The 25,789-nt window shown below is 40.6% G+C and overlaps 2 protein-coding genes across 5 annotated transcripts; both read left to right on the forward strand.

The window, feature by feature from the left end:
- Positions 1 to 1,967: 1,967 nt before the first annotated feature.
- Positions 1,968 to 14,410, forward strand: plat (plasminogen activator, tissue). Of its 3 annotated transcripts, none has more exons than XM_070834373.1 (15): positions 1,968 to 2,049; positions 7,465 to 7,552; positions 7,861 to 7,984; positions 8,202 to 8,336; positions 9,161 to 9,271; positions 10,148 to 10,322; positions 10,865 to 10,956; positions 11,049 to 11,223; positions 11,342 to 11,427; positions 11,528 to 11,593; positions 11,695 to 11,899; positions 12,002 to 12,138; positions 12,415 to 12,555; positions 12,745 to 12,893; positions 13,011 to 14,410. In XM_070834373.1, the coding sequence occupies exons 2-15, from the start codon at positions 7,490 to 7,492 to the stop codon at positions 13,176 to 13,178; spliced, it is 1,827 nt and encodes a 608-aa protein (XP_070690474.1). In that variant the 5' UTR covers positions 1,968 to 2,049; positions 7,465 to 7,489; the 3' UTR covers positions 13,179 to 14,410. The 3 variants fall into 3 exon arrangements, with proteins under 3 accessions (XP_070690474.1, XP_070690476.1, XP_070690475.1); XM_070834375.1 differs by having other exon boundaries at positions 7,861 to 7,903; XM_070834374.1 differs by lacking the exon at positions 1,968 to 2,049 and adding an exon at positions 5,834 to 5,901.
- Positions 14,411 to 15,235: 825 nt separating this feature from the next.
- Positions 15,236 to 24,846, forward strand: LOC139203759 (SH2 domain-containing protein 6). Of its 2 annotated transcripts, XM_070833633.1 has the most exons (19): positions 15,236 to 15,375; positions 17,640 to 17,665; positions 17,753 to 17,787; positions 17,869 to 17,900; positions 18,823 to 18,916; positions 19,494 to 19,561; positions 19,642 to 19,705; positions 19,839 to 19,943; positions 20,831 to 20,859; positions 21,820 to 21,856; positions 21,995 to 22,070; positions 22,304 to 22,334; positions 22,527 to 22,563; positions 22,676 to 22,781; positions 22,899 to 22,936; positions 23,103 to 23,146; positions 23,225 to 23,293; positions 23,595 to 23,753; positions 23,857 to 24,846. In XM_070833633.1, exons 1-19 carry the CDS (start codon positions 15,373 to 15,375, stop codon positions 23,971 to 23,973), a joined length of 1,170 nt encoding a protein of 389 aa, XP_070689734.1. In that variant the 5' UTR covers positions 15,236 to 15,372; the 3' UTR covers positions 23,974 to 24,846. The 2 variants fall into 2 exon arrangements, with proteins under 2 accessions (XP_070689734.1, XP_070689733.1); XM_070833632.1 differs by having other exon boundaries at positions 23,103 to 23,293.
- Positions 24,847 to 25,789: the final 943 nt, after the last annotated feature.

The raw sequence follows: 25,789 nt of genomic DNA on the forward strand, positions 1-25,789 counted from the left end.
ATCTGTCACCTGTAGTACTTCCAGAGAGACAATGTATCTAATTATCAACACATTTATTATGATACATACAGTGTATATGGAAGCCTACACTGATCATATAACCTTCATGATATGGGCCTATTTAGCCCCTTTTCACTGTATGAAAGCTTCTTTTGTCATATCAGATATGAAACTTTGTGTCTCTGCTTGAACTTCACCAAGGCAAATTCATGTTGACCTACGTTCATTCTACGTTGCACTTGTTTATGGATATAGAGAGTTTGCGTGCAGGGAAGAGCGAAAACATTCACCCTCACATTAAGACAGTAAACAAAAATGTTTAGGACAGTTTGTCTAGTTTCTGCATTCTTCCACAGAATACCAATGACTTTAATTGTCATCACTGGAAGAAATGAAAGCCTCTTTGGAGTATCATTGCATAACGTAAATAATGGGCAGTCAAATGAAGGATGAAGTAAACACTTTTTCCTTCAGTCAACGCAAAGGAGGAGGCGTGCAGTAAATGATTGGTAGGCTATATGCTGAATTTTATATTCTGTGGAAAAGAAGTAGAGGATCACTCGAAGACATAAGACCTAATAGATTCTCTTCATCTCAGACATCTCAGACACAGATATGTGCTTGTGTGTGTGCGTTTGTTAACATGTGAGTCTCCTCAACAAGAAGTGGGAGTGTGCTCTAATCTAACACAGATGGAAACAAAGAGGACAGACGCCAAACTAACAACCTCCACCCATTGCATCCTCGAGTACCATGTTCTCGGTTGTTTAATGTGGAGTTAACACACAGTAAAAACAATGAACGTGAATTATCCAATGCAATTAAAATCACTGTTGTTACTAAAAAAAAACAAAAAAAAAAACATGGAGCTATTCTTGAGGCTAAGTGGTTGATTTCCTGAGGAAGGGATGGGTTGAATAACGAGGATTGTGGCTGTAACAAATGACTCTTGGTGCCAGCTGGTTAACCGCGCAGATAGTGTCACCCATAGTAGCCTACGTCACAGACTGCCAGAGGTCACTAACGGTGTGAAAAATCAACAGTATGCCAGTTTTTATGTCACTCCACACTGACCAGATTAACCAGAGTCAGTCTAACAGTTAGACTGATGGAGATCACCTCAAAATAAGTGGAATAGAGTACACCTTTTGCAGGTAGCATGCACTGTATGTATGGTGTAGTGTGGTAGTGTATTATACGGTGGATAGTACCTTTGTTTTCAATAACATGCAAATGTCTTTGTACTTTCTTTTGCTGCTTGACACTGGCATCTTTACCTGTACGGTATCAATAAAGTTTATCTTATCTTATCTTATATCTTAACGGTATATGTACACCTTTTGCTTCACATTGTTTGTTGTCCTAAAGAACACCAAAAAAATCCTGTTAATAATAGATAGATAGATCGATAGATAGAATTGTAACACAATAATAAATAATAACCTAGATCTAGAATAAAATATAATAATAACCAAAATATATCTGAAAAGTTATTTAAAATATATAATATATATATATTTAAGTGTATTTAAATTTTTTCATTGGTTGCTGTGTTGTTTGTGCTTTCACAGAGCAAATCTCAACCTAAGATTATATAAGCACTTTATAAATACATCGACTGTGGACAACGTTATGAATTCTACAGGGCCCATTTTCTGAGGGTTTTTATTGGTCCTTCATGTGATCATATTAGTGAATCAATCTGGGGGAAATAATTACTTAAGATTTTCTGATAGAGTATCTAAAATAGAGCAGATCTGCTCTACTAAAGTGTGTGATCTGCCCTGGCGACCCCTCGCAGCTCTTGGGACTGTCCCGTCCGTATCAGCACCGCCCAGCAGGCTGCATCATCATCCGGTCGACCAGCCCCGCTTCCCCGCTGAGGTCACGGCAGCCCTCCCCCTGGACGCACCGGCGGCACCGGAGCGCTGCCATAAAAACTGGGACCGGAGGAGCAGCAGGAACAATCCGAGAGACACATCCCGAGGACACTGACCCTGCTGCTGCACAGACACTGAGAAGTTACCGATTCAGAAGACAGCCAGTTTGGTAAGAGCTTGTTTTCCGTTCACCTCATTGTCTTTGTTACATACATGCCAATAAAGCCAATTCAATGCACTGAATAGCTCTCGCGGTACCGATCTACACAGACTAGTGCATACGGGTGCTTCCTGCTACTATACCCACCACAGTTTGTATTGATCTTATAATCTTAAACATTCTCTAATTATCTTAAACGTTTATTTTAATTGATTATTATCTAATGTGTCAAGGGCGAATCTGTCACATTTGATTGTCCCATTTCCTTTTAATTGGTAGGGCAATATTCACCATAATTGTTTAAAGTCTTACAGTAGAATCAGATATGAATAGATAATAATGTGGAGTTATTTTGATGCACAGTCTTATTTAATGCTAATTATCCACAAAAAATCTCATGTGAGATTAAATCCTAAATGGAACAGGAAATATACATTTAGTGCTGCCATGCTGTATAGAAAGCTGGATTGCAGTAGCAGTCGTAGTAGTTGTGATAATAATGATGTTAATTTGTCTGGTCTCACATATTAACTCTGTGGGGAAGTGATACTGTGATTTTGGATGACCATGTGCTTACTCATTCATTTGGCATCCAGACACTTTCTCACAGCACCTCTTTATTTACCTCTCTCCATCCACATCCACCTGTTTGATCTGTTGAACCTACCCTACAAATTCCCCCACAGCCTCATACAGCCGCTCGTCATCCTCAAACTTTTCTTGGAAAAGTAAAATCAGCAAAATGTCACAAATCTAACAAGAACATAGTGATATTGTGCTTTGCTGCTTGACTCGTGTTTGTTATTGAGGACGGTCCCTGCTGTGATACTATGTTTTCTCTCACTCTCGGCTCGGTGTACCACTGAGCCGATGCCTGCACAGGATCACTGACATGCAGGCTCTTATCAGGCTAATGAGTTGGGAACTTTGGGAATTCTCCTTCCCGGCATCTTGCTGATACTACTGCATGTTGAGAGTGAAATAGAGTTTGTATCCATTATCTACATTTCCCGGCAGTGTGGTCAGCCGTTTATGCCTCGCATTGATGTTTGTGACTCACAGGAGGTCTTAGAGCTGTTAGTTAAGAGTGGGCTAGACGAGGAGAAGTGATGGATCAGGCTGTGGGAACAGTCAGAGGATGACGCTCAATCAACAAGTCAGTAATTCAATACTGAGCTGCAGCTTTCACTAGAATCTGGACAAAAACCCTATTTCACATCTCTACTTTTCCTATCTGACTAAATTCTTGAATTGTGTTTCCATCTAATGACCTCGATGCTGGCTAGAAACCCCATCAAAGCCCATCTGTGTCTCTTCTTCTAGTCCTGGGAGCTTGGATGACTCAGGACTACTCACTGTCTTTCTGCTGACCTCTGGGATTTGATTTCATCTTCCTTCTCTCCCTTTTTTTCCCGCTTCTCTCCTTTCTTCCCTTTCTCTCCATCCTTTCATCTCCTTCCATGCAGTCCCCAGCCTACACTAATTTCTGATGTCAACACCTGCTCTCCCTACCTGTTTCTTTTGGCCACATGAGATTGTGTTTCTTTCTGATAAGGAGTTCAAGGCTTCATATTGTGCACAGAGGGAAGCTGTGAGGCAACAATGCAGCCCTCTGTTCTTAGGGACTTTACAGAGACGGATCACAGCTGGTTTATTGAAGCGTGACTGAAAAAAAAAAGAATGGATAATGCCTGCTGAGTAGCTTACCAGCATGACACTGCATGCCACAACACATCATCAGCAAGCACATTACAAAACACTTAAATGAAAGAACAACACCTGAACTGAAGCTATTGTAAAGGTTAAATGCAGGTTTGGGGATCCCAGCAAGCCCAACCAGTTCAAAAACCTGTTGTTAAGTTCAGATCCGCTAACGGAAAGTGACGCTGCCAGCCTGCTGTGACAATGGGAATAGTGTTTACAGTCCATTCCCACAAATGTTGAGCTCTCTAAGAAATATTGCGAAGAAACTAACTTGAGTTCCAAAGAAAATGAGACTGTAAAAGTACTACAATGCTCCCTGTAAAGATGTTTCCTGTGCCAGTTCCTCCACTTGGTGCCAGTGTACGGAGCCCGCCCACTCTATGGACTTTATTAAGTATCCCCTTTGGCATTTGCATGGAAGAGAGGCAGGAAAAGTAACCTCAGAGATGCTTTAAAGTGCACAGTGAGCCATAATTTGAACTTCACAGGACGGTGCAACTATGTTCCCTGCACGCCGTCCAACCATTCTCACCGTTTTAGACTTAAACATTTTAGACTTGTTACTGGAAGACAAGAATGTCTCAGCCCCGACCTTCACAACCTCAGCGCACCATCATCATTACACATCCTCACTAATGGTCCAGCGAACTCACCGCAATCCTGTCAAAGACTGTGGTTAGTGTTCCTTTAAATATACTGGTGCACATTAATAGAGTGAATGCTAGAGCACTGTAAGTGTGAATAGAGCTTTGGACATAAACTTTGTGTGTGTATGTGTGTGTTTGTGTGTGTCTGTCTTATCATCTGTGGTCTGTGGTGCATCCTAGAACTAGTCTTATAAAGCTGCTGCTGACTCACAGTCTGGCTGCTGCTGCTCCAAAGATGTTTTCATTTCTTCCATTCATATTTGACCTACTAGGGGAACCACACTCTCCTCGGGCTGCATACTTGGTTTTACAGACTGATTGGGTGTAGCAGACAAATACCATAACCCTATCTGTGCCAGCGCTCACTTTTTAAGACAGGCTTGGTCATGAACCGGTAGGTGCATCTCGCTGTTAGTCAACATATCAATAGCTCTGGTCCTTAGGAGAAACATGAGCATTGTTATTGGCTGTAACCCCTTATGAGGCTTTTAAGAGCTCACTGCACGGTTACTGATGTCATTTATTGGTCATGATGCTCTTGTAAACTAAATTTAAATTCAAGGTTTTGACCCTTTACGTCTATGCAGTCAGAAAGGTTAGTGGCATTGTTTGACTTGAGTAAAAGCTACATTAAAGGTACCTTTTGGTAAATGTTTGGTGATTAACAATTTTTGCGCGTTTTATTTACTGATTATGTGCTTGTTGTGAGCCAATAGTTGCACTCAGTTACACCAAAAACCTCACAGATTACACTGATTAGTAGGATAACTGCTCTGTAATGTGCTATCATGTTTGGCACCTCCAGATTTCTTTCTTTCTTTCTAAAATGCATTTTGTATGATAAATTCTTCCAAGCGAACCTCAATTTACATCAAATATTTATTCCAATAGCTGAAGTTACTCAGAAAAAGAAAATTTGTGCCACTGCAAACTTCTTCAAACTAAAGGAACAGCCACAGTTTTCTTTTGTATTCTGTAAATGAGTCTTGCAGGTTTTTTTTCTGTGTTTGCGTCTGTTCATGTACATTAAACGTTGTAAGGCAGACCACAGAAATAGCTGAAACGCAGGCCAATTTCATTGTGGGATTGACAAAGGAGTGAGAGGAGTGTTAATGGCACCCAAAATGGCCTCGGCATGTCAGATACCGCAGACTTTAAAAAAGGGTGGGATACACATATGTTCATATCTGATGTGTGCATGTAGGCGGGTGTTTTTGTGCATGCGTCTGTTGATATGTAGCACATTTCCGAAGTGCATGAGGCCCTCGCTGGCAGTATTTTAGCAGGAAACACATGTTTTAGCTGACAGGGCTGGGTTGACTGAACGGAGCTGAACAGCTGCACAAAGGAAACAAAAAGGAAACTAGTGTGTTGTCACCCGGCCGCTGAGGCTCAGTTGGGGGAGGGGGGGTGGGGTGGGGGGGGTGGGAGGGTGAGTGAAAGCGCAGGCCAATAGGGTTTTTATTTGTTGGAGGCAAGGATAACTTTCAAGGGACCTGTCCTCTGGATGGTGAGTGTGTGAATGCATGTGTGTGTCTGTATTTTAAAAGTCAAGTCCTGAGAGGGAGTCTTTGTTTGGAAGAACAATGAGCAGAATGAACAGTAAATCTTTGTGCGTAGGGGTGTTGATTAGCTCCACGTTCCTGAGCACTTTGTGTATGTTTGTGTGTGTGTACATGTGTGTGTGTGTGTGTGTGTGTATGGTTGCAGGCATAGCTGACTTACTTCACTGATATATCATAACACAGAGCTGTTTTTTATTAGCTCAGTCAACCACAGAATGTGAGTCAGAGGAGAACCAGTCGATGGTGAAAAGAGCATAAAAACGCACATGCACATGGTTCCTGCTGTATGTCTGGGTCTTTGCATGTATGTGTCTGTACAAGACTTTCTTATGGTTATTTTTAAAGAAGTTCTTTATATTGAGGACAATTTTACTTTCTCAGTGTGTGCAACTTTCTTGTTTTTCTCTTTCCCATTTCCCTGTCTACTCTTCTTCCACTCTTCCACATTCTTCTTTTCTTCTTCTGTGACTCATGTTTACTCACTCTTGACTGAAGAGCAACAGGCGCTCCTCTCTCTACCTCTTTTCTGCAAAATCGGAATCTTTCTAAACAGAGAAGAGGAACAAGTCTGATATCAGACTTCATTTTCTAGAAGTATGAAAGGGAAACATGAGTCTAGCTACTTTTTATTGTTCCAAGCTTTCCCCTCTGTGTCCTCCTCCTTCCCTTTAAGGTTCTGAGTCACTTTATCCTACAGCTTTGCTCTGTTAGAGAAGGAATGGTGTCAGTATTGTGCAGAAACTTTCTGCTGTGCGTGCTGCCTTTCAACAGTCCAGGGTTGTCCAGTTGTGTTGTCTGATGTGTTCAGCGTCTTTTGTGCATTAAATGAAGCTCTTCTGCTTCCTGTTTATTCCCAGTGGGGAAGTTATAGATGGATTGTGATAAAGGGGAATTAATTTAAGCAGGACAACAAAGACAAATATAGCACAAATTTGTCAGTCCCCTATCAAACTGTCCTGCACAGGCTGTTAAAAACCTCCTGTCTGAGTCATGAAATCAACACAACTTCAAGAAACTAGAAATGACCTCCAGTTTCCCCGCAACCACCCCACCTTTCCCGCTCTTTCCTCTACAGTGGCCTTCCTCAGGAGCAGGCGTACTGTAGAGATGGAGGAAGGAAGCTGAACACAGAATAAGTAGAGTTTGGAGAAGGCGACCAGTGTCCATTGGTTTCCTGCAATTGTTGGCTCAGTATTATCGACAGATTCATGACAAAAAATTTACACGGGTCGACATGACAATGAAACAATGAAATCCATGCTCAGTCACTCACTCACCTCACTGTATTGAACCTGAATTGATTTTTTTAGGAATATAATACTATTTTGGCTAAAACATTTGATAATGTTTAATGAAAGAACGTTTTTAATGATGGTATAAATCCAATGGCATTTATTAAAGGCTTCGCTTTTCTCCATACACAGTTTCTGCTTGCACAAGTCCATATAAATTACATTAGCTCATAAAATCTCCCGTCAATGGTTTCTAACAAGCAATGCCACTTCCAGCAAATCGAAGACCACTGGAGTAGCCATGACCAGAACACTTGGACTGTTATCGCTCCTGTCTGCTGTGTGCTGCTGCCTAGCGGACAATGTAAGTACTACATCATAATCTTAATAATCATAACTGGACCATTGCCTACAAATCCTGCATGCTCAACAAGGTCTTATCTTAATATGTTTCAATTCTTGTGGTTTATAATCTATCTGAGCAAGCATGTGCTCAGGACGATATGACTAAAGTGACTAAAACTAAACAGCGGCTTGTAAAGCAAGTTTCAACAGTCTGCAGGTTTATTTTCACAGTGTCCTGATGAAATAACATGACAGCACTGGCTGCCTGGTTTGGAAACCGATGCCATGCACTGCTGCTCTGTGTTTAACGTCTCTTTTCTGTTGCAGGTGGAACTGCTCCGCTCTAAGAGGGGAACTCGTTTTTACAGAGGTGAGCCTGTCAGGCAGCCAGCTAGACGGACGCTTTTGATTATTCATGTCCAGAAGTCTTCACCTTCCTTTGACACCTCCTGTGAGCCCCATCACACTCATGTTTGTCTTTCCTCATAACACCACCATCCATCACCATCACCATCTTAATTCACTGTTGTCATTCGTGTGTTTGTCTTCCTCTCTGTTTTTGTGCCTTTATGTTTGCAACCGCTTTTACATGTGACACTGATGAGTGTCTTAGCTGTACACTTACTGTTTGTGTGTGTGTGTGTCTGTGTATGTGTGTGTTTTCTCAGTACTTTGTGTGGATAGTGAGACGTCAGCAGTGCGTAGTTTTCGGGACACTTGGCTGCGATGGAAGGGACAGCGTGTGGAGTATTGCCGTTGTGCATTAGGAGGACGAGAGCGTTGTCATATTGTGCCCGTCATCAGTGAGTGTGACATGGATGCATACACACACAAACAAATGTGGATTGGCTGTCGTACTTGTCTTATTTTTTGTCTCTCTCTTATCAGACTTTTTTGTTTGCAATAAGCAAAATATAGTTTTTTTTTAAATTTGTCTATCATTCTGCTTGCCTGCCCTTACTGACCTCTCTGTCTTTCATTATAATTTCTCTTCCCCTCTAACTACAACCTCAGATGATTATTTTTTGTTGGCTTGTCTCACTCATGCGTCCAATTCCCTGTTATTCCAGTGCATCCAAATGAAGAGCTGCTGGCTTTCTGTGTTTTTGCGTCGGCGTAGTTTAGTCTGAGATTATTTGAAATACTCAGGCCAGACAAACCCTCGTGCGCACTTTCACCCCCATTGACGAATTCTGTGAAGTATGACTGCCCCTCCCTCACACAAATTACAACCACATTTTCAGTCTAGCAAACTCCACCGGCTGTGAGGTCATACTTCTTGGAGCAAGCGGGGTGCTGTTATTCTGAACGCTAGCCTTTAGGAAATGTTGAAATAATAAATGAGAAACCGGACTGGTCATGGCAGAAAACCAACCCATCTCAAAAAAGTAACCCTTGGCATGACATAATATTTTAAAAGTGAAGCCATAAAGATGTTTGCCAGTGTGTAAGAAGAGAGTCAGGGTGAGCCATGCACACAGACCTTTCACAATCCCATTCATTTCATTCTCCATATACGCAAATGGTCGTGGTCACTCAGTCACATTCTGATTATCTAGATTGTTTGTTTGCTGAGGAACTGGATGATGTATGACTGACTAACCAGCTCTCTGTCTGTCCCCTCCAGACTGCTACGTGTCTCAGTGCTATAACGGAGGAACCTGTAAGGAAGCAGTGTACACTTCAGACTACATTTGCCAGTGTCCTCCTGGCTTCACTGGTACTCAGTGTGAAATCAGTAAGTATTAAATAATGAAGGGCACTATTATTTTTCATTAACCTGGCAGCTTTTTCTTGATTAATCTTATTTTGTCCGACTAACAGTCCAACACCCCAAATATTCAGTTTGTAATTATGCAAAACAGAGAAAATGAAGAGAAGCTGGAACTGGTTGATCGACAAATTGTTTCAGCTCTGCTTTAGTCTCGTATTTAGTCTTTCTGTGCTACAGCAGGTACATTCTGGCTATTCACCTACTGCCCACTGTTTTTGGACATTTGGTACATTTTTCATTTTAAAGCAAAAATTAACAGGGTGACACAACACTGATTAAAATGTTCTGCGAACTTGTTAATGACTCTAGATAAAGTCACAGTCTGACTGTGTGACTCAAACCGTAGGTGTCATAGGCCTGTGGTTTGGAGAGAAGAAGAAAGGTTCATAAACCATGGAAAGACATTGTGGGATATGAATGTTTTTGTTTCTGTGGGCAACTTTTTGAGGCTTTAGGGACACCCCACCCTCTCAGTGGAATAATTATGCAAACCCGAGTGGTCACAGCGAAGTGATTCCAGTGACAGAGTAATGAGTTACGACGGCCAGACTCAATAAATCTGATTGCATTTACGATCATCACAGTTTATGTTTGGTTATTGTTTAAACCACTAATTGGAAAACTGCAATAAAAAGGCCATTAGGATTCAAGTTGTGAGTTTAATGTCTTATATAAGAAATAATGTTTTTATAATTTGTCCAAACATTTTGAATGGCCTAAATTTTTCCAGATCCAATAAACATGCTTTATTGTGTCAGAATGAATGAATTAACTCAGTTATGAGGGTGATATCAGTGAGTGACACTATATCCAGTTTTACTATGTCTCTTTCTCCATCAGACACCAATGAGAAGTGTGCTGTAGGGCAGGGACAGGGCTACCGCGGCACGTGGAGTATCAGCCATTCAGGAGCAGAGTGCATCAACTGGAACTCCACGTCACTGAGAGGAAGGAGGTTCACGGCTAGAAAAGTGGACGCCAGCAGTCTCGGACTGGGCAACCACAACTTCTGCAGGTGTGTTATTTGTTTACTGCCAGAGCATCTGCAAATATTCGTTGTGTTAATGAGGGTCTGATGAATGTCTGACTTTGAAAGGAATATAACATCTTTATAACGTCTCAGTTTACCACAAGCATGACTCACAAACAGATAAGTTAAGCAGTTTAGTGGGTCAAAGAGGCAAGTAGAGAGCAACAGGTAGGAAACTGAAACAGGTAGCCAAGTCCAAGGGGTATGAACAGAAGCAGATGTCCAGAGGAAAGGCAGGAAACAGGCAAGGGTCAAACACTAAGACTAAGGTGGCTCATTAGACGATCTGACAAAGAGTAGGCGGAAATAGGGTTTTGACATTCAAGGACACCAAAGTTACCAGTTATAGGACGTGGAATGACTGAGTGGGATAGTCACAGAAAAATTAAGAATTTGATGATGTGAAAATCAGTTTAATTTTGAAACACCTTGTTTGGATGATGCATTTTAAAACTGTTTGGTTTAGGTCATGTTTCATAATTCATGTTAGCCATGAACATTGTCCCTGCCCTCATTTTCCTCCTCAGGAACCCTGACAACGACAGCACTCCTTGGTGTTACATCTATAAAGGCACTCAGATTGCCTGGGATTTCTGTTCTTTGCCCAAATGCCCAGAAGGTACGGCTTTACAAACAGCTAATAATCTTAAATACTAATGATTAAACAATTCATTGCTTTAACACTTAGTTTATCTGTGTTTTTTGGGGCAGATAAGTACCAAGAATGCGTGCTTGGCTCCGGACTCTCATACAGAGGCACAACATCTGTCACTAGGAGTGGCTCCCGTTGTCTCCCGTGGGACTCTCCCTCTGTCAAGCGTAAGCTCAACAATGCTTGGAGGTCTGATGCATTGGAGCTGGGGCTGGGCAGCCACAGCTTCTGCAGGTAGAGATGCCAGCACACACAGCACTATAAAACTAACACAAAGGAGAGGTTCCCTTTGTCTGCAGAAAGATCAGAACTCAGAGTTGTAAATAGCATTTCCTCGTCTGTCATCCAATAGGAATCCAGACGGTGATGCAGGTCCATGGTGTCACACCTTCAAGAACATGCAGCTGACCTGGGAGCTGTGTGACATACCTAAATGCTGTGAGTTGCCCTGTTATCATGGTTTAATTTTTGCAAAAAATATTTTGCATGCAGCAAAGTGTTATTATCAGACTGCTCATACCTGTTATCTCTTTTTTAGCGAGACGTCCATCTATCATCACCACTCTCGGCCCTCGTGCTCCCACCACTAACAACAATAACAGAGGTAGGACGTGAAAATCTTCCCATTTACTCTGATGTGTTTGGTGTGAAGCTATTTTACTGTTAGTTAACCATCAACATAACCATCCTGCAACCTCTCTGTAGCAACATGTGGCCAACGTTTAGATAACACCCTGAATCGCCCGGCGTTCCGCATGTTTGGGGGCAGAGAGAGCGACATCACGGAGCAGCCGTGGCAGGCGGTCATCAATGTTTACCAGGCCCGCCACAAAAAGCACTTTCACCGATGTGGAGGAGTCCTCATTGACTCATGTTGGATCCTGTCTGCTGCACACTGCTTCGAGGACAAGTAAGAACATCCTTCACACACACACACACATACACACACACACAGATACAGATACAAAATACGTAAGTTACCACACAACTGACAAACATAATCCCTTTTCAGAGCTAAAGCAGAGAAATTGGAAGTTATTTTGGGAAGAACGTTTCGGAAACAGAATTCCAGCGGTGAGCAGATTTTCAAGGTTGAGGAGTACTGGATCCATGAGAAATTTGACGAAGAAACATTTGACAATGACATCGGTGAGTGTTTCAAGACACAATAATCATACAGTGGTTTTGGTACTGAAAACTTTGTATCATCAAAATATCAGACTTTAACAAACCAAGAAAAACATGCTGTAAAGTCAATAATGACAATTGAACAAGACACTTTTCGCAGCCATGTTTTTCCCTAGCAGTGATGATATGGAACCTTAAGTGGGCAGAGAAGTCTTGTTAAAACTCTAAACTTAGGCTTCGTCACACATTTTCCCAGTGCCTTACCCTGACTTTCCTCTGGTCACTTTCCACTCGTAGCTCTCTTGAAGCTGAAGACAGACATTGGCATCTGTGCTGTGAACTCTCCAGAGGTTCTTCCTGCTTGTCTGCCCGATCGTGGGCTGGTGCTGCCGGACTGGACCGAGTGTGAGATCTCAGGCTACGGAAAAGACTCAGAATGTAAGCAAACATTACACCTAAGTCATGGCATTCTCTAATTTTGCATGTCAAAGATGCCACTGGGACAAAAGTTTGTGACACTTACTGGAGTGACCAGCAGAGGGCAGTGTAAGCATTTACACAAACCTTTAATTGATTTATTTTTGGGAAGGACTTGCTGAAGTTCTAATTTAAACACTCTCTTCACAGTTGCTGCAGAGTACTCTGAGCGTGTTAAGAGAGGTTACGTTCGCCTCTGGCCCGAAGAGCGCTGCGTCCCAGATGTGCTGTCTGGACGCACAGTTACCTCCAACATGCTGTGTGCAGGTGACACCCGAGGCCTGGACGATGCCTGCAAGGTGAAAACCTCTTATTTTTTTACACTTAACCTCCACCTTAAATTAATGCTGACAACATTACTCAATTAAAGTTTTCCTCTGTCACTCTTCTTTCTGCCTCTTGAACCTCACCCACAGGGAGACTCTGGCGGCCCGCTCGTCTGTCGCAGCAATGGCAAGATGACTCTGATGGGTGTGATCAGCTGGGGCGATGGGTGTGGGCAGAAGGATAAGCCTGGAGTCTACACCCGTGTCACCCATTACATCGACTGGATCAATGACAAAATTACAGCTAATCCTGTTTAAAATAAGAGAGACTGCAAAGTGGATGTTGTCCATTGACCACACCCATAAATATAATGGGTAAAACAGCAAACACAGAAATGTTTATCATTGAGAAGATAGACAAGATTCAACAACTTATCTGTTGCTCTGAATCCAAACTGATGGAGGTTTAAACCAGCAGGACCACTGCTACAGAGACGCACAAGTGGGAACCCAATAATGAGTTTTCAGGCTCAATGTGGCTCCATATTGTCATGTTTTCTGTGTGCCTTACTGTGTTGGATGTGACAGTACATGTGGACAGAAACACAGGACAACACAAACTCTTTTTCTTCCCTCTGGGCCATCTTGAACTCGATGATATTTGTCTTGTCACGTATACAACGTTTTCATGTGTTTTCTCAGTGTTGTGTCCACCAGACTGGAAGCTCAGGCAAGAACAGTAGGAAATACCAGTATATTCGTCTGCTCTAGCTGGTTTTATGCAGATTTATACAAAGAAGTCACAGTGGTAGACTTCCACAAGAACACTCCGCTCGACACCAACACTTAATTTGCACAGTTCAGTAATTCACATAGGAATGTAGGCATTTTTTTAAGGTTGTGCGTAAAGATCGTTTTATAGACTTCTAGATGTGATAGGTTGGCTTAATTAGTTTTATTGCAAAATGTTCTACGTTTGCTTACTTTAAAGCTTGACCCTCATTCAAAACACCACACTTATCTGCTGGTTCAGATTCTACTTGATTTTACAGTTTTATCTCCTTTAGCTCTCTGCTGCCTTATAGAAGGGAACAGATTTGGACATGTGGAGGCAAACTTTGAGACCCTCACTCCATTCAACAAACCTGTGTCCAGCGCCTTAAGAGAGGAAGAGCGAAATCTCACTTGTTCTCCACTGTTTTTTTTACCAGATTTCCAGGGCACTTCTCCACCAGACACCTGGGTTGAGCCCAGCATGTATATAACATGTATATTGTCTGAATATTGATTTTATATTGAAAATGACTGTGGGCTGTTGTACACTAAACTGCTTATTGACTGCAAAGCTTGTCTCCTTCACTCACTTTGTTATGTGACTTGTTTAAAATGTTTTGTACTAAGTTAATATTTATGTGTGTTTTTTTTTTATTATTTTGGAGAAACTACTCTTGTACTGTGTGTACTGTAGTTTAATAATTTATTGTCACTGTCATTATAACCACACCGGGCAACATACTCTTTTGTCAATAAATGATATTTGGAATAAAAAATTTTATGCTTCATGATTTTTGGCTTTTTGTGACATTTATCTTTAATAAAATAATAAAAAAAATTATATTCAGGCCTCATGCTATTGTGTGTTGTGATCTTGTGGACCTTTGTCATTCGAAAGTACGAGAGAAAATGTCATGATTTAAGAAACATTAAGACATTTCAATCGTTCAGAGTTCAAGGTTCGAGGTCTAGGTTTAAATCATTAATCCATTTATTCATTCATTAAACTAGAAATTACAGTGCTCCCATTCTTATCAAACAATCCTAATTACCCATGAATCCACATAAATTAAAACCATTTTAAAAACAACAGGAAACAACATTCCATAATCAAAGATAATTCAATTCAATCAAAGATAATGGTCAATTCAGAGGCTGCAGTTTGTGGTGCTGTTAAAGTGTAGCTGTGTTTGCCTAAAAAAAAACTGACTGTATGGAGCAGATTATTACATGATGAGTGCCTTCTGTGTTGTTATTGCTCAGTTCTTGCAGTTTCAAAGGTGTAAATGACATTCAGCTCTGTGTGAGTTTTGTTTTGCAGTTTTGTATTTTAACCTTTTACCGCTGTTTTTTTTAATACTTAATGACAGTGTAGCTTCCTGACTTAGCTTCACTGATGGCATGTGTGTGTATCAAAAGTTAATTATTAATTAAAAACAAAGGAGCTGTTGTTTACCAGTTGCAGCAAATTATATCAAATTCAGCTGGTTATGGTCATTAGCAGGCTGCAGTAGGGAAATTTGGAGCCATGTTTGAGCTGTGCAGTGGCCGCACAGTAGCAGGTGAGACTGCCTGTCTGACACACAGGGAGGAAATGCAAATGAGGTCAGTTAGAGCTGCTCTTCACATTCTCTCTGTGTCGCTCACTGTTAATCTTCAAAGCCATTTGCATCCTAGAGCTGAAACGAAGACATTTCCTCATGACTTGAGCTGCGAGACTCGACCCCAAATCTTGACAATGGTAAAGTGCTGTTTAATTTTGGTTATATTTGGTTTACATTGTGACAACTTTGGGTGGAGTGACAAGGAAGTGTGCAGGTGCTGTCGATGGCAGAGGTGTAGCAGCTGAGTCATCTGTAAACCTTCAGTGTTGGTACTTTTATTTCAGCAAGAGGAAAAGATATAATGACAGCTACACAGGTGAAGTTGTGAATGCGTGGGAGTGTGAAGGCAAACAGTAAAAATAACTTAACACTGAAAGTAAATGCACCTACAGGCATCGGTTATGTGCTTTATTACAGACTAAGGTCCTCTGAAAGGTTAAACAAGTTAACAAGTTAAACTTCCTTTCATGTTTGTTCTGTACTTATCAGCCCCTCATTAAATCATTTTCTTTGTTAACTAAATAAAATTTATCAGATTTTTGAGGATATTTTGGTGTAATTTAGGGTTATGATTACAAAATTCAATCACAGCTGATGTGTGTTTTTGATGATCATGTCTTATCTGAAAATATTATCTGATCAAAAATGTTAAAGTTTTAACATTTTGTAGTTATCAAATTTAAATGAATTGAGGTTCATGAATCATGAATTCAGGTTTCGATCTTTAGGCTTGTCCGTTAACAAACCACAGTCTGTATGGTGGTGATCTTAATTCTGCTTTCTGATGCAAATGTTACCAAATTTCTCGTGAGTACTTGCAGAGGTTCCAGTGACATTATATTTCACAGTCAGAATACGCCTGAACATGACATGAGCAGAACGCTGACGCAGTAACTTGACGTAAACATAAAATGCAGATATTTTTGGAAGTACGGTGTGAGGGAAGGTCATAAATAGCAGAACAGTAATGTAAGGCAAGGCAAAGCTACTTTATTTATATAGCACCTTTCAGACACAATTCAAAGTGCTTTACAGGGACATAAAACACAATACAATAAAAAAAAACACAATAAAAACAAGACACAGAAACATTAAATTGCATGTAATGTAATGTAGTTCTCTTTGTCCTCTTTGTCACCTCTTTTCTGACATTTTGTTTGCCAATGTGTGAGTGTATGAGAGATGGAAACTCTGCGTTCCCTCCCTCTTTGTCTGGCTACAATCATTTACCTGTCATCAACACTTCCTCTCCACCTGGCACTGTGGGAAACCAGACACACCGTCACTTTACTTCCTGATTTCCCTTGACGTGTGTGTTTTTCTCCTCCTCCTCCTCCTGCCAACCTCATTACATCCATGCAGATGAGTTAAAGGACAAAGAAAGAAAAGTTAAATTTCTGCTTCAAAACGGCATTGAGTGTAAAAAGTATTGATTGTAAATGCAATCAAAAGTCATAGAAATAAGACGTGGACTAAATACGTTTCAGCAAGAATTATGAAACTCGAGCCTCCTGTTTAACATTCAATAGAAGCATGTAACCAAATAATTAGTGTTAAAAGAAGTGCTACTCACAGTAAGCAAAAGTAATAATGCCATGATGTAGTAATACTTAGTAAAAAGTAACTAAGTAAAAGTCATTCATTAAAATCTTTACTACAGTAAAGTAAAACTACAAAAACATATTCAAAGTACCAAGAGTAAGTACTCACTACACAGAATGCTCCCTCTCATGTGCAAGCATCACTTTAATGTTGCAGCAGGTAAATTTAGCACTGATTTTAGTTATTCTATAAACTTCTGGGTAGCTTGCAATTTTTTCTCATTGAGATTAAAGAAGTCTAATCTTATCTTAATAAACATTACAGCATATATTTTTGTCGATTGCTCCTATCAAGGTTATGAAATAAATGTAGTGGGATAAATGTCCAATATTTCCCTCTGAATTGCAGTCAAGTTGTCGTATTAAGTAGGAGAAAATTATATTAAAGTACAAGCACTTCAAAACTGTACAAACAGTATTTGAGTAAATGTACATAGTCACTTTACTAATTAGATGTCCTGTGTCAGGTCCTGACATTATACTGTGTTTACAGTGTTATAAACCATTTAAACTAATATCAAGTGTTCATATACTGCTTTGAAATGCTACAAAGAGGGGTCCATATAAAGAGTCGCCCAGCACTTTCAGTGTGTATTTTCACCTTGTGTCCTGTACTAAATGAAGCTGTATTTTCCATCATGCTGACCTTCTCAAAAAGCAGCTACTATCTGAGGCCTAATGACGCAGCTGAAGCTGATAAATAACTAAAAGTAAATGATTAGCAGCCAGGAATGCAGTTAAGTTTATTTTGCGGATGTTAAATCTCTTTATGACTTATCTGAGGTTTCTGTGTTTTTCAGAGCTTCTTTGGAAAACTGAAGAACCTGTAAGTGTTACAGCCATGAGGAAAACCTCATTAGTTGTTAATTTATTATGCACGAAATAAAATAAAAATGCCTCCTCTTCCCGTCAGACACAGTGGACCACCAGCTCCACCCAGACGGACAGGTGAGATTTAACCTCAATGTGTTTCTTCACTGGACTACAAACTTTACAATCCATCAATGTCTTTTTAAAAATCTGTTTCAGATAATAATGCAGGATGGCCACCGGATGAGTTTGTAAGTAGAAAGACAACAACTTCCTAAATTTGAGCCTCACTCATATGATATTGTTACCACATTTCCCACAAGCTCTGTCTCTTCTGTTTGTCCATAAAGAGTTTTATTTAATTTTTTATAAAACTAATAATTAAGAAGATATAATTATATAAAGATATGATTAAGAAATCACAATATAAATTTTGTATTACCTGTGAAAAGGCTTTGTTGTTAAAACAATCAAAAACTGTGATTAGTTTAAATATTTAGGGATGATTTTAGTTTCCAATCTGACTTATCAGAAAGATGATAAGAAACTGAATTATAAGTTTGTTAAATCTGGACATATTAAATAGTAGTTAAAAATAGAAGCATCAAAAACAGCTTGCGTGCAATGATTTTGTCACACCTACATTATTGTGTTTCCTGCTGTTAACAAGTCACACAGACTGTGCTGGAACCAAACACGCCTTTTCAAACAAGCCTTAAATGTTTTGGATGGGAAATCATTAAATCATCATCATTGTAATCCAGAAGTTCAACTAGTATTTATGTTAATTTATAATGCTACATCTCAACCACAGAAGAGCTTTTTTCTGCTTCCCTCTGAGATCTCAACTCAGACTTAAACATCCCACTCTGGCTTTCCATAATCTACTTTTTCATTTACAGCCACATTAGAAAATGCCTTAAGACTTTTTCCCATGGTGCAAAAACAGATGTTGATCAACCAGTCACATCAACATTAATTGAAATGGATTGTAATTTCATAAATGGTAGGCCCACTGGATGAATGTTTTGATGTTTATATGTTGATGTAAACTTGTGGATTTTTCTGTATAATTTTTAGTGTGACAGAGGCTGTGTAGTGGTGCATGTAAATGAAAGTTTTTAGTCTCTGGTGATTTTTCTGCGTGCACCTGCCCTTTTTTGCTAATGGCAGGATGATGAGGAAGGTGACATGTATGAAGCTCCACCGTGTGAGCGGCCGCCCAAGAAAGTCCCACCGAGACAAGAGGAGGAGAACGTTTATCTGGGTAACAACACTGCACTGAGTCATAACTGCTATACTTCAAACTAAACTATACTTCGGACTTTGCCTTTTTATGTGGACGTCCAATCAACGTCGGAGGTAAATGTTGTCCATTGACGCAATAAATACCTTGCTGTGTGCTATATAGCCCGAGAAAGCTTGCAGCTAGCAGAGCCTACATTTACCATGATGCATTACATGCAAGCTTCTGACTCCCCAAATGCACTCCACTAGCTGGGGGTTAGCATCGTCCAGAGACAGCTCAAAAAAGACAAAACTGAAACTCATTGTGGCAGAACAGGCTGGTTAGCTGATCTGTGGTTCTTCCTGGTCACCAGTGACTCAGATGACAGTGCCTGTGACCAGGAAGGAACAGGTTTTACAGCAGGACATTTCTCAGTTAATATTGCACACAATTAGACAGTTAGTTATTATTTGAACTGACTACATTCACTAACAACACTGATCAGCATAAAATGTGTCAAAGTTTCCTTTTAAAGCCCTGTTCAGCGCACATACCTCTGACAATATAAAACTAATCTTTCCCCTAAAAATCTTTTATTCGATGCTCCTTTTTGCAGAGAGGACATCCAATCCAGCTGTTCCACAGAGGCAGGCTGCTCCTCCGCCCAGACCAGGCAAACCCTCGGTAACAAAAGCTCTCTATGAGTCTATGAGTCTCCGCATCTGTCAAATGTGTTTTAAGATTCAAGTTTCAATTAAATCCAGAAAGTCATCCAGAAACCTCCACAACGTGCTGAAGATTTCTACTATGAGCCCAACAGCAGGAATCGTGAGTCATCTGCATTTGCAACTAGCGCACACAAACATTTTCTGATTTTGTGTATTTATTATAAACCCCATCACTCTTCATCTCTTTAACCCCTTTCTTCATTGTGATACTACTGCATCCCTCTCCCTCCCAGCACCTGAGATAGACAGGAATGAGAAGCCCGGGAGGAAGAAGATGAAGCCACCTCCATCTGTCCACTCTGCTCCTGCTCCAGTCCCTGCACCCAACACTGAGGAAGGTGCAGTAATCACTTCTACCAACACAAACAAGCCTCTCATAGAAGTAATTCACCAGCCTGAAGGTGACTGTCGAGGGAAATATCTTGATGAGGTGATATGGCAACCACATATACTATAAATAAAATATTTGTTTTTATTAGTCCTCTTCAGACATTGTCGTTTTTATGAAACCACTCCATTAGAGACTTTGCATGTCCTGTTGCTGCCCACATTTTGGCTTACAGATCTTTCCCAGGAAAAATCCTCATGGTGCACAGACAGATTGTGTGTAATGTTTCCAGCAGCAACAGCAGTTTGTTTGGAATAAATAACTATAAGCAGAACCAGCTAGTATAAGTTAAACAGAGATGGCAGCTGTGGTTGAAACAAAGAGGAGAGTGCCACCTAGTGTAGTGCCACTGAGCTGCACCTTCAGTCCCTCAGAAACTCAACTTTGTTAGCAGATTGACCACAAAAGCAATCATCAGTGAGCAGAAATTTAGAAGATGAGGAACTCAACTCAATAGAAGATTATTTTCACGCCATCTGGCTTTGCCCAGTTGACCAAAAAGTCAGGTCAAAGGTCATGAGCACAATATGTGATATTCTCTGCTTGGATATTCCTCTGTGTCCAACTGTTTCTCTGCTTGGAGTAATGTATGTAATCTTTCTACCACACATTTCTGAATATCTCAAACATTTAGACAGATAGATAGATAGATAGATAGATAGATAGATAGATAGATAGATAGATAGATAGATAGATAGATAGATAGATAGATAGAATGTATGCACTGTTAACTCTTACATACTTATCACTGCTTTTTGGGGCCGTTCACCACCACAAAAGGCCTGTATGATACCACACAGATCACTGTATCCAGTGTATTTTCTGTCTGCATTTCAGATGTGTATCTGGATCCAAATGAAGATCAGGTAAATTTACTAACACTATTCATTATCTTTTCCTTTTGTTAGACAGGTCAAAGGATATGAGCCATGTGTGGAAGGTTTATGATAGCAGCACAGTGGCTAATTAGTGTAAGACTTGTGGAATTGGATAAATGTTGTTGGTGGTTGGACTACTGAGCAGGTCATGGCTTTCAAATGAACAACCTATCAAGCCAATTGGACCAGATGGACACTGAATGTGCCTACAGGCCCAGAGCGTCTGTTTGAAGTGGCTGTTGTTGGAAAGTGAAAGAGCCCAGTTAAAAGTATGGGTGCCCTGATTGTGCCACAGTGTATCGTTTTTTAATCATGATCCCAACCTGAGCCCTTTGATATTTATGATTTGCCAACCCAAACCAATCCTCCAGCCTCTCTTTATCTCCACTGTGAACTAAATATTGAAGCTCAGGTGCAGCTTTTGAGCCAACAGCAACACCTGAGACTCCTCCACAACATCACTGGAAGAGAAACAAACTGACTACTGACAGCATCACTTTCAGTCTGGGTGTCTTGCTAATGTGTAGGAGGTGCAGGAGGCACCGATGACATATCTGTGCCCAGGGGCCCGTTGTTTCATAATACATCCATGGGGCCAACAGACTTTAGCCTGAGCATATATGAGACCTGACTAAGCAGCCAGAAGTATCTGGATTCAAAGGCAGTTTAGGTAAGTCAGGTCAGGGTTAGAGAATGGTGTCACCTGTCAGGTGGGCTCAGTAGATTTAACTCCATCTAAGGTTCTTAAAACAATGAGCCAGTCATTGTAAAGCATGGATGGAACAGCTCACATCAGTCAGCAAATAGAGCACACTCTGTCACTGTGCTTCATTACTGGGCTTCCACAGAAATCCTCATCCAACTTTTGGCACATTGTACCATGCATTTTGATAAATATGCTCCTACGTATTATCATGATATGACAAAATTTGTAATTTTGTGTTTCAGGAAGATAATGACGACCTGTATTTAGAACCGACAGCTGGTAGGTTGCAACACACTTCATAGGAACTAGCTTTGAGATGTTGATAATACCTTAAATTTACAATAAGAGTTTCAAGACATAAAAGGTTACTTAAACTATGTGATGTAAAAGAAATGAAAATTCCTTCCTGCTGCACAGCTTGCCCCCCTGCCCCTCATGGGCCGATGAGGATGCCTCCATCTCCCAAGACGCTCCTACCTTCTCCCATTCCCATGTAAGTGCACTTCAACACGGGTGAAAGCAGCTTTCAACCTACTACCAACCTAGAGCATTGTGATGTGAAGTAACCTAAAATGCCCTGTGACATAATCTGCCTGTGTAGCTTCACACTTACTGTCACATCAGACAATGGTGCTGCTGTGTTTATGTATCAAAATGCAAATATAGCAGTTGTATAATGGCACGGTACAGTAATTCTAATAAACTTGAGATTCTCTCCATCTGCAGGATGAAGCCTCCAGTTCCCAGAGCTAAGTCTGTGAGTGTCTCTTTTCAGCTCAGTGCTTAGTCTCTCCTCATGCTATGCTCTGTTCTCATTTACAGTAAGACTGTCGAGATAGAGGCTGAAAGGAAGTTTTCATTCTTACCCTGTATCTCCATTTCCTTCATAGGAAATGAAGCTCACTTTGCTAATATGACACAGCGCTGACTTTTATTTCCTCCCTTTCAGAATTCAATCTTGCCTTCCTTGAATGAGATAAAAACAGGTACAGACCACATGTTTTTTGCTCATTAAACAGATCGAATATCAGTAAAAACTACATCCAAAAGAAACAGTTTTGACTGTGATGATAAAGAGTGCACATCTTGTGTCTATAGCTCCTTCAGTTGAAGCAAGACGCGCCACATTTCCTCCCAAACTCCCTCCTCCTACCCTCAGTATTAAGCCCCCTCTGCCTGCAAACCTGAAGGAAGCTAAACCCAGGTAAGAGGTGAAGAATACAGAGAGGAGTAGAGGTTTGCCAGACAGACAGCTTGTTTTTGCAGTTGATCCCATCTGCAAATGCAGTGGATAACATTAGCCTTCTTGTATTTATTCCAGCCCTCCAAATCCTCCTATATCGGACACTAAGCCCGTGGGTAAGCTCACATTTTTTAAATCCTGAGGGACGGCTGTGATCATTTGTGGTTTGCTCATATAGTCCATTTAATGAAGCCCAAACATTGCACTGATCATAATGACCTTTTAACCATCTGGCCTTTTAAACTGCGCTTGAGACACAACATGTTTTCTATCTGTTTTAAGCCTCCTCTGGTGGCATCAGGGCATCCAAACAATCTGGGAATGAGGTATCGATCTGCACTGAGAATCTAACACAAGTTAGTGAGGACTGGTTTACTGTTATTTATATATTTATGCCATTGCAGGCCAAAGAATGGTTTGCTGGAGATTGCAACAGAAAGGCAGCTGAGGATCTCTTGCTGAGGGTCAACAAGGTGAATCAAACAGTTTGGTGTTTCATTTCATGGTATAATAATCAACTAATGACAGGAGAGCAAACACAAAGGCTTAAAGGAAGAGTGTTACACAGACAGGGAAGTCGGACACCTTCAGGACTTCCGTTTCCTCCACTTACACTGTATTATATGTACTTTCTCGATTCTTAATCCATCCCTGCCTTTTATAATTACTTGCCTTTTGGCCCTCTCCTATCAATGTTTCCCAAACTTTCCCTCTCCATCCCTTTTAGTTTCCTATTCTTTGGGTCAATTTTTCACTCTTTTTTCCTTGTGGTAGGACGGTGCCTTCCTCATTCGACACAGCTCAGCCCAGAGCACCCGCCAGCCGTACACCCTCGCTGTGCTCTACCAGCAGAAGGTGTACAACATTCCCATCCGCTTCCTGGAGGAGACACGCGGTTACGCCCTCGGAAAAGAGGGCAAGAAGAACGAAGAGGTGGGGGCAAATTATTCAAGTTTAAGAGAGGGGAGCTGGGTTGTGAGAGCATGGAAGAATTTAATTACCTCTCTCCCTTTATTGTTGTCTCATTCTCTCTCAGATTTTCATCACCCTTGATGAGATGATTTCCCACCACATGAATAACCAGCTGCTTCTGATAGACAGCAAAAGCCAGGCCAAGCACACAGCATATTTAACCCACGCTGCACGTCCTTAAAACTACACTACTAGGAGCTTCTCTCTTGCTGTATTCATATGAGTTACATGAGGTTTTCATAGTTTGAAAGTTTCCTACTTGTCTGCTGGAGGTCACAAGAGTGTGATTACAACTACATTGAATCAGTTGTCAGAATCAGAATCAGAGCCAAAATACTTTATTTATGTTGTTAATATATTCAAATATACAATGCAGACTTTTGATGTATGTAAAACTTAGCAGAGATGATGTAAATGTCAGAGACATAAGAACAGCTTTAACTCAAAACTTAAAGCTCAGCGATCATAAAGTTCTTTGGTATGATGAGACGATTTTCCTGCTTTGAGTCACCATCACTTTGTGCCTCCTGCTAATTTACATCATCACGGAACTGTTGAGATTATTGTTTTTCATTTTTGTTTTAGTTAGATTTGGTGTATATCTTTCCATTAGTCTAGTTTGATGACTTTGAATATATTCTATGTTACATGTGTCTTTTCAGTGTGATATTGTAGATATTGTGAAATACAGACCTAAAGTCAAAATGCATCTGGTTTACATTGGTTCTGTTTTATTTCTTTCACCAAAATTTTACCATATTTACTGTTGTTGACCAGTTATCATCAGTTAGCCTGGACCACATTGAGGGTCAGTGTGGTGAGCTGCAGGTCTGTGGCTTTAATGGATGCACCAGGAGCTGTGTGTGTGTGTGTTTTTGTGTGTGTGTGTGTGTGTGTGTGCTGTCCAGCGGCCGCTGACCAGATGCTACTGGTTAAACCTTCTTCCTGTCAGAGTGAAACCGCTCTCTCTGTGGCCAAACCATAAATCCTGGGCCTGTCAGCAAACTACATGGCAGAATCCTTTGTGTATGATTTCACTCCAAGAGAGTAAAAACAACATTACACACATATCCGACTAACATCTAATGCTTTAATTATTCTGATTATCATTTGGACAGCAAACTCTCACAACTTATCAACTTGAAATAACTGCCATTAAAGTATGAAGTGTACTGTAAACTGTACACTAATGTGGATTCAATCCAAACTTGAAAAATAAGATAAACAAGCCAGAATATGGCTGAGCGACCGTCATGCTTGTTGAGCTTAGCACACCAGATGCTGACGCTGATACTGTACCGTCTAAGTTTTATAATTAACTTCCTTTACAAAAATAACACCGTTTCAAGTTGTCTAATCATATTTTGTGGTAGATGTCAGTACAGGATGAAAATGCAGAGGCTCGTTCAGCTGCAGCTGATGTATTTGCATAGGCTGCTGGTGTAAATGAATACTAAAGACTTTCCCGGAGCCAGTGTAATTTGGCAGGTGGGTGTAAGGCATCTTGTAGCTCTGTTACAGGATTACTGCTGCGATGAAAAATTGAACCCAACAACACGGTGTGATTTGCAACATACACTGCAGCAGCCCAGCATTTGTACTTTACCGAATCTGTTTAGTTTTGTTAAGTTTTTGTTCACTGAGACTCTGTTGTAGTTTTTATTTTATAGTTTTGGAACAATTTTGCTTATTAGGTACAATTAATAAACAATACTGTCATGGAAACCTGTAGCCACTGGCCTGTCACTACATACATATTAAATCTGCTGTAAAAACAATGAGTTTTTATTCTTGACATGTTACAACTTTCTGCACATTGACAGGAGCAACTGCCTACTTTCCAGGGTGATAATAAATGGTTAAACAGCATTTAATTCTGTGCTTTCCACATCCTGTGTGCAATACTGACTCACATCCAGTGGTGGAAGAAGCACACAGGTCTTTTAGTAAGTAAAAGTGCCAATAGAGCAATAGAAAAAAATACTCCATGAACAGTC

Source organism: Pempheris klunzingeri, chromosome 7 (assembly GCF_042242105.1).
Source record: "Pempheris klunzingeri isolate RE-2024b chromosome 7, fPemKlu1.hap1, whole genome shotgun sequence".
NCBI lineage: Eukaryota > Metazoa > Chordata > Actinopteri > Acropomatiformes > Pempheridae > Pempheris > Pempheris klunzingeri.